This window comes from Colobus angolensis, unplaced genomic scaffold (genome assembly GCF_000951035.1).
Source record: "Colobus angolensis palliatus isolate OR3802 unplaced genomic scaffold, Cang.pa_1.0 Scaffold130, whole genome shotgun sequence".
In the NCBI taxonomy this organism is placed as follows: domain Eukaryota; kingdom Metazoa; phylum Chordata; class Mammalia; order Primates; family Cercopithecidae; genus Colobus; species Colobus angolensis.
The window spans coordinates 2,233,442-2,242,606 of NW_012114253.1; the positions used below are offsets into that span (position 1 = coordinate 2,233,442).

At 54.1% G+C, this 9,165-nt stretch overlaps 1 protein-coding gene across 1 annotated transcript in view; it reads right to left on the minus strand.

The window, feature by feature from the left end:
- The window catches only part of PLA2G2F (phospholipase A2, group IIF), an 11,308-nt gene extending 3,183 nt beyond the window's left edge, over nt 1-8,125 (minus strand). Inside the window, exons 1-4 of the mRNA XM_011933996.1 lie at nt 7,914-8,125; nt 7,229-7,281; nt 3,866-4,010; nt 2,785-2,894 (exon numbers count right to left, since the gene is read on the minus strand). Coding sequence (XP_011789386.1) covers nt 2,785-2,894; nt 3,866-4,010; nt 7,229-7,281; nt 7,914-8,029 — 424 coding nt within the window. The 5' untranslated portion in view covers nt 8,030-8,125. The remainder of the gene's footprint in view (nt 1-2,784; nt 2,895-3,865; nt 4,011-7,228; nt 7,282-7,913) is intronic.
- Between the last annotated feature and the right edge of the window lie 1,040 nt (nt 8,126-9,165).

Sequence of the window (9,165 nt, forward strand, 5' to 3'; positions counted from 1 at the left end):
AAAAAAAAAAAAAAAAAGATGGAGTTATTGGTAAGAAATGAGTGGGAAAAACACTTGTCAAAAGCTTAGTCAATGCCTAAGAGCCTAGCACATGCCTACTCCAGGGCAAATGCTACTGTTGTTTGTCTCTGTGCTGTTGTTATAATTAGTAGATTTCAGGAATCATCCTCAGGTGCACAATAGAATCAGCTGGAGGGCTTGTTCCAACAAAGACTGCTGGACCTCATCCCTAAGTGTCAGATTCAGTAGGTCTGGGTGGGGCCTGATAATTGGCATTTCTAACAATTTCCTGGGTGCTGCAGCTGCTGCTGTTGCTGGTTCAGGGATGACCCTTTGAGAACCTCCAACTAGCTTGATCGGTCTGCAAACTTTTCGTACTTTCTACCAACAAAATCCTGTCTCTTAAACGAAACTGCATAAAGAAGGCTGGTGCATCAGACAGCCTCAGAAGATGTTGCTTAATGATAAAATGCACTGAAGTACCAGCTGAAGCTCTCAGGAACTGTGTGGCTATCACCTCTCAAGGCCTCTGGCTCCAGTGGTCCCAGGGGTCCCCCAAACCCAGCATGAAAGTCATTGCTTTAAGTTAGTCCGTTACCCCTGGTGGGTGGTGGTGGGGGGAGAATCTCCTCCAGCTGCTTTAATAGGGGGGCATCTGCTATCTCAGGCCAGCCCCTCCACCTCATGTTTGAACAGCAGAACACGAGGACCACAGAGATCTGGGCTCCCAAGGGGTCCCAAATTGCACCCCAGTCTCCACTCGACTCCTTCCCAGATGACAGGAAACTTGAGTGTCTTTGCAAAGCCAGCATTGCTTGTGAGCTATTAATAAGCAACAAACTGGTAGTACCAGGTGAAGACATGGGGGCAAAGAGGGCCCAGGGGCTGCTCACAGGCTGGGCCAGGGGGTAGTCCTGCCTCAGAGAGGAGCACAGAGTGGGGCAGGGCAGGGAAAACTGGGCACTGCTACTTGGATGCCACTTGCGCTTACCTACATGTCTCAGTTGGCAAATAGCCACAACAAGTTCATGGTAAATGAGGGAACACACCAGGCCAGGTGCTAATACCTTGGATCCCTAGAAACACTGGGCGTCCTGGGATGGAGCCACCTCTGCTGGTGGGGTCTGAGTGACAGAACCAGAAGAGAAAGAGTCCACTCTGATCCAAACCCCTCAATGGACCCATGAGTGAGGAAACTGAGGCCAGGCGGGGAAGGACCTGCCCAGGGCTACATGGAGCTAAGAGATGGCGACAGAACCAGAGTTCAAACCCAGGTCCGCCGACTCCCAGGCCAGCATGCCTCAGAGCCTCCCTGCAGAGCTGCAGCCTCAGAACCATCTGGGGAGCTGACTGAAAGCCAAGTTCCTGGGCCCCACCCACACCCACTGAATCAGAATCACTCAGAATTTGGGGGACAGGAGAACTGGGATGCCAATTCCAGGACTGGAGCCTCAGAGCACCTCAGGGAGATGTTCTCGAGCCACAGCTAGGCTGGTCAGATTTAGATTTAGCAAAAAAAGCAAAACCAAAATCAAAACACAGGATGCCTGGTTAAATTTCAATTTCAGGCTGGGCTGGCTGGTGGCTCATATCCATAATCCCAGCGGACTCTTTGGGAGACAGAGGTGGGAGAATTGTTGGAGGCCAGGAGTTCAAGACCAGCCTGGGCAACATAGTGAGACCCCATCTCCACAAAAAATACAAAAATCAACTGTGCGTGGTGGCACTTGCCTGTAATCCCAGCTACTCGGGAGACTGAGACAGGAGGATCACTTTAGCCCTGGAGGTCAAGGCTGCAGTGAGCTACGATAGCACCACTGTACTCCAGCCTGGGCAACAGAGCAAGACCCTGTCTTAATTAATTAATTAATTAAAATTTCAGGTAAATAGTACATGTTTGGCTGGACACGGTGGCTCACACCTGTAATCCCAGTACCTTGGGAAGCCGAGGCGGGTGGATCACGAGGTCAAGAAATCAAGACCATCCTAGCCAACATGGTGAAACCCTGTCTCTCCTAAAAGTACAAAAATGAGCTGGGCATGGTGGCGTGCACCTGTAGTCCCAGCTACTTGGGGGGCTGAGGCAGGAGAATCACTTGAACCTGGGAGGCAGAGGTTGCAGTGAGCCGAGATCGCGCCACTGCACTCCAGCCTGGTGACATAGCGAGACTCCTTCTCAAAAAAAAAAAAAAAAGTACGTGTGTTAGTAGAAGTTATGTCCTAAACATTTCAGTTTCTATAAATATTAATTAATTTTATACTAGCATTCAGTTTTGAGTATCAATATGTCCCATGCAATATTTAGGATGTATTTAATATTAAAACATTTTTATTGTATAGCGAAGAAATGAATTTCACTAGGCAGCCTGTATTTCTTTCTTTTTTCTTTTTTTTGAGACAGAATCTCACCCTGTTGCCCAGGCAGGAGTGCAGTGGCGTGCGATCTTGGCTCACTACAACCTCTGCCTCCCAGGTTCGAAGTGATCCTTGTGTCTCAGCCACTCCAGCAGCTGTGATTACAGGTGTGCGCCACCATGCCCGGCTAATTTTTGTGTTTTCAGTAGAGACAAGTTTTCATCATGTTAGCCAGGCTGGTCTCGAACTCCTGACCTCAAGTGATCCACTCGCCTCGGCCTCCCAAAATGCTGGGATTACAGGCGTGAGCCTCCGCACCCAGCCAGCAGCCTTTATTTAATATGGCAAGCCTGTCCACCATCCCAGCACAGCCTGGTGGAACCAGCCACTCCCTTCTCCAGGGGCCCAGGTGACAGGGGAGGCACTCACTGCAGACTATCTCAGTGTTGTTCTCGATGGTGTGATCATAGTGGTCCACATAGGGGTGACAGCCCTGGTCAAAGAGTTCCTGGTAGCAGCAGTCGTGGGCGTGGCAGCACCTAGGGAGCAGCAGAGGTGAGTGGACAGGCATGGCTGGGCTGGCCCATCTCCCACCAGCAGAAACCTCTGATCATCTCTTCCAGTCTCTCACAGGTCAAACGTTCTAACTGAAGCCCAGAGAGGGACAGTTACTTGTCCGAGGTCACACAGTCAAGCAGAGCTGGGGCCGGTACCCCAGGTTCCGATCCTCACAGCTTCAGCTTTGTGGCATCTGCCAGGCCTGCCCACCCCTGGACACATTCTCCCCTGTGTCTTTGTTCTATCCACAGGGCTCCCAGCTTTCCCCCAGAGCCCCGGCTGCAGCTGTGGGAGGGGTCAGGGGCCTGCCTGGGTTTACGTCAAGGTTGGAGGAGCGTCGACTGTAGGCAGAGGCTACCCCTGGCAGTGCGTCAAGGCCAGGGAGGGACAAAGGTCTGGAGTTGTCAATCAGGGACTAGTAGGATGGGGGAGAAGAAGCACAGGCAGTGTGGCTGTCCCTCACCTCTGGGGGAGTGAAGTCAGCTAGTCAACGTGCATTTATTAAGCTTTCTGTGATACAAACGTGGTGCTGGCTGCTGTTGGGGAGATAGGAGGAGAAGACAAGCCATGGCTGCTGGGAGCTCCCAGTCTGATGGAGGAGGCACGGTCCTGTCTTCCAGAGCCTCCAGCCTGAGGCGGGCAGGGGTCACAGTCCTTGCCTTTGTGGGGTGTCAGCTGTATGACTGCTCTACCATAGTCAAAGGTCCCTTCCTAGAGAGAGGAGGGGCTGAAACACTTCCAAGCCCATGACCTTGGAGATGGACAACAGAAAGCGCCCAAGACAGTTTGGAAAGAACATAGTCAAAGACCAGGCTCTGGTCACCAACTCATCAAAGAAGCCAGATCCTTTGGGGAAAGAAGATTTCCCCCTCTCAGGGATGGAGGGCAAGTTCAGTCTGACCTTCAGCTGTCCTCATTTGGCCCCTGACAGGAGCCCAGGTCTGGTACCTACCAGTCCACCTCATCCTTGGGCTGGCCACGGCCCCCCAGCCCACAGTAGCAACCGTAACCGACGAAGGACAGGATGGCGTTCCTCCCCGTGACGGCCTCCACCATGGCCCTTAGGTTGAGCAGGCTGCTGTGGGCTGTGGACAGAACTGCAAGAGAACCAGGGGGTGCTCTGAGCCCCTGCCCCATGGCTGGGTGCTCCCATCCTCTCTCATCCTGAGAGTCTGGACTGACCATCCTCTTAATACCTAGGGTAGGTGGGAGAAGGAAGGAGAAAGCAGGAGAGGAAGCTGGGGCAAGAAGGGTGGGCAGCTGAGCAGGAGGAAAGAAATCTACAAGGCACCATGCATGGTGTGCACCCACATCCCAGCAGTAAGCCCTGCAGCCCCAAGGAAACAATGCAGGTCATCCTTGCTGGGGGCTTGCTCCATGCCAGGTACTGTCCCAAACCCCTTCCGTGCATGAACCCATTGAGTGTGCACTGCAACCCTATGCACACTCTTGTTATCCCGCTATGTCGATGACAAGACTGAGGCCCAGTGCATTTTGTTACTTGCTGTAGGTCCTATTGTCAGAAAGCAGTGGAGACAGAATTTGGACCCAGGCAGTGAGGGTTTTGCACCCACACCCTCTGCCACTTGGCTGTACACACTTCTCAAGGGGGATGCCCAAGCGCTTGGTACGCTGGAGGAGGCTTTGCAAAGGCCACATGCTGTTGGCAAGCTCAGAGGGGTTGATTCTGGGTCCCTTCCTGGCCTCTGCCTCCTGCCTCTGCCCTCCTGGGGGCCTCAGAGTCCCCACCATGATCCCGGGGCTGGTGCATCTCAGGATCAATCCAGAGACAATTCGGTGCTCTGGTCGTTAATGAAGAAACAGAAAAGCCTTTGTAGTACAGGCTGATACTGGCTGGGGGTAGGAAGAAGGAAAACGCTCTCCCCACACACATACAGAGGGAGAAATAGTGCAAGGACACTCCCTGCACCAGCAAAATCAGCTTCATGGCACCCGCCAGGCCAGCCCACCCCAGGACACATTCTCCCCTTATCACTGCTTCTCTTGGTCTTGCAGTCTGTGCCCGTGCAGTGGCTCTCTGAATCACCTGCGCTGCCTCTGCACATCCTCCTGGATGCAGCACTGGGTCCACACGCCCAGTCTGGCACCTACAGTCCTTAACCTGGGGGAAGCTGCCCTACACGCACTAGCAGGAGACCCAATCTATCACCATTTTATGGGTGAGGAAACTAAGGCTCAGAAAGGTGCAGGCTTGCCCAGGTCCCACAGGCTGGAAGGGGCAGGGCCCAGACTGCCCCGAGTTTGTGTGCTCTGGAGCTGGGAAGCTAACCACAGTGCAGCGCAGCTCTGCCTGCTTCCCCCACCCCAGCCATTCCAGCTGCAGTTAGCGTGAGGGGCCTAGCTCAGCACCCTTCCTGCTGCTCTCTCCGTGTCCCCACCCTGCTCCCCAGTCTGAATGAGGAAATGTACTGGGAGAGGGAAAAGTCAACAGTTTCAGAAACTGGTGGCTCAGGGGAATCCCAGAGTCTGGAATCCCTGCCTGCTTCCAGAGACATAGTATCCGACATCTCTAACGACAGGGAACTCGCCACCTCAAATGTGTCTTAGTGGGAAGAGCATTGACTCTGGAGTCAGACAGACCTAGGCCAATGACCAAGGCCAACTGGAACTCCTTGGGGCTCTGTTCTCCCATTTGTAAAATGGGAGTAACAATCTCAACCATGAGAGATCAGGCAGGCCAGTGCCCTGCTTGAGGCTTGGCACATACCAGCAGCCTCTCGGATTGCAATTCCCAAAGCAGAGGATGGGGATAATGATGCCCTCCTTGCAGGGCACCTTGGAGGTTGAAGTGTGATCACGAAGGTGTGTAGGGTCCTGGCCCACACAGCGCCTTGAGGAGGGACCCAACCACTGTGAGGCCCTGGCCTCCTTTCCATTCACCCCTGGCCTGGTAAATGTTACCCTGGGGGAGGGGGCACCTCCAGTCCCCGGGACCCCTGACCGTCAACTCCCATGTGGCAAGAGAAGAAGAGCAAGAAACCTACGCGGCCATGCACAGGGTGCACACACGTACAGATACACACACACCCATCTCACACACATTCACACACCTGCCCACCTCACACTCTCCTCTACACACCACATACACTTGCACACACACTCACCCCCAGACACCTCAAACTCACCTACACTCACCCACACACACCTGATACACACACCTACCTGATAGACACACACACACACCTGATACACACACACATACCGGATACACACACACACATATGTGATACACACACACACTTGCATGCTAACACCCTCGTGCATTACAGATGCACTCACATACACAACGCAGGGGCCCGGCCCAAGGCCACATCCACACTGACTGTCCCAGCGAAGGAATCCAAGTCTGCATTCAGTGGGGTTGAAGGCTCTGCCCCTAACCAGTGGCTTGGGCTGAACTCAAGCGTTCATCTTCTCAATAACGGGTCACTTTGCCTGAATGCAGCCAGCTCTCTCTCACGTGGAACCTTATTTTGGTTTTTGGCATTTATTTCTTTTCCTCAAGCCAGGCTGTGTTCTGGTGAGGTTTAACAGGCTGCATAAAAGGCCAGCGAGAGGCCCAGCCAATGGGCCATGGAACTGGGACACCTGCCACATGAATGATGCTGGGACGAGTGGCAGGGTCAGGTTTGTGTCGAGAGCCTCACACAACAATCCTATGGGGGGCTACCCAGAGCCATGATACCCTGGGTACCACCCCCAGAAAGAAGCCCCTGACCTCCCAGCACTCTGCAGTACACAGACACCCACCCTACACAGACACACACCCTTCTACAGATCTATGCACCCTACATCCGTAAGCACGCTCTGGAGACACACACCCCAATTAACACACGCTTACACGAAGACACAAACGGGCTTGCACTCAGGTGCCTACAGTGTCACATACTTTATAGATGCATGTTGCACACATAGACATCATCAAGTGCTCAGGCACACCTACACACTCATAGATACCTGCGCCTGTCTGCACACAAAATCATTAACTCCTGTCTGATAGACACACACTAAAACACACTCAGGTACACAAATGCCCAGCCAACACCAGCATTTATGATGCTTGCTCAGCCCTGCGCCCTGCCCCCTGGGGCTCATAAAAGCCTGTTTACAGGTGGCTGGAGGGGTAAACAACCCCAGAATTGGGTGCAGCCTGCTGGGCTGAGCCAGGAAGCAAAGGCCCAGAGAGAGGAAGGAACTTAGACTGGTCAGTGGAACCATAACTCAGGCGCCCAAGGTCATGGGAGACAGGCCAGGAGCGGGAGAGAAGGAGGAGCCCCCTGGAGTCTTTACTCACCACTGCTGGCAAGGATGGCCACGGCAAAGAACTTCTTCATACCCAGGCTAGACCTGAGGGAGGACAAATCCCGGAGCTTGAGTCCATCCCCTTCACCCCTGGCAGTGCTGGACCCCTTCCTGAGCCTCATGACAGGTGTCATCAATAACGACCCTGGATGTCCTAGTTGCTGCTCCTAGTGCTGTCATCAGCACCTGCCCAGCCCCTCCTGGAGGAGCACACCCCAGATGGCAGAGCCAGGAGGCACGAGCACCTCCTTGCCCCCCACTCTGGCAGGAGCCCCCTCTACACATCAGCCTCCAGGACAGAAAGCCCACTGTCTCAGGCTGGACCTCCCATGCACACACTAGGGAGTCCTGGAAGGAAGTCATGTGACCCAGCTTAGCAGCTGGGTCTTGAACCCAAAGCCAGGAGTCCTAGGTCCCTGGATTCTGGTCCCAGCACTGCTTCCAAAATGTGTGGCCTCAGCCTCCCTGGGCCACATGAGGGTTGTGGCCTCACTCTCCCTGGGCCACATGAATGCCACGTGAGCGTTGACTAAATGATCCTCATTTAGTGCTGGAAAAGTGGTGACCATCTCAGCCCGCCACGCAGACTCTCGGGAGAAAGGAATTCTAGGAACCAGTCCCTCACCCCTGTCCCTGCCCCCGCTGGGGGATTCCATCTCAGGGCAGCAGGCACCTACCTGGTGGTTCTTGAAGGACAGGAGGCTCGGAAGCGTGGGTCCCTCCACCCAGAGGAGCATCTATCCAGCACCTTCTTTTTGAACGCTTTGGGGTTGGTCTGCGCCCCATCTGCCATGTTCCAGGTTCTGGGCGGCCAGCAACATAGGTCTTGAAAGGTCTGAGATACGCTCCAGAGGCTGCGGGGAGCAGGCTCCAGCTTCAGGCTGCCACGCACACTGGCAGGGGAGTGCCGGGGCAATGCCCCTGGGCAGGAGGCAGGTGACACATGCCCTAGAAAAAGGAGGCTCCAACTCCTCCTCCCACCCCCACAGCCCTGCCCACAGCCAGTTGGTACAGTCCCCACCCCTGGGTGCTCTGGCCTGCCTGACTTGGGGGTTTACATACCAGATAGGAGAATCGGCCTTCCCCATGCATCCGAAAGGAAATTAGCCCAAAGGCCTCTCTTTCCCCATTTGAAAGATGTTAAAGACAAAACATCACTCAGTGACACTTGTTGAAGCACAGTAAGGCAGGCTTTGTTCAAAGGGGCCATGGGGACAGGTGTAGGGCCATGGCAGTGGGTCCCACAGTGGGGAAGAAAGACTGGACTCAACGGCAGATACAATAAGAAAAAGCGGGAATTCATAGCCAAGGAGCAGGGTGGGGTCTGAGGATGAAAAGTTAACCAGAAGAAACATCAGGGGTCGTGAGGGGTTGGGAGAGTCTGGCTAAACCGATCCACCAGGATTCCTGCTGAAGGCAGGTGGGTTGCTCAGACATCACCTGGGGGCCATGGAGGATGAGAAACCCAATCCGATATGGAGGACAACATTGGGGATTCTACCTAAACCAACTTAGCAGGGTTGTGACATTGCCAAATTTGCCCTCATAGGGGGCACAATTATCTGATGGAGAGCCTGTGGGGCCTGGGCCTTGTCAGCACCGTTTGCCTTTTTTGAAGGGGGGGGGGGTGTATGAGAAAGATGGGGCTGGAGAGAATCCAAGGGGGTGTGAGCTCTGGGAGCCCCTCTCAGGGCTGGGTCACCTGGGCTGAGCCTGGGGGTTTGAGCAGTCGCACTGATAAAAGATCCCATGCCAGCACCCCCACTTCCTCGCTGTGAGGTCTTGGTAGGAGAACTCCCTTCCCTGGTCTCTAAGTTCTCAGCTGTAAGTGCACGTAACAAGGCCTCACTGAATGAGGATGATGTTCATACAAGTTGGGTGTCATGTGGTGAGTGGGGGCAGGTGTAGGTGCCCAGTTAAAGATCTGAT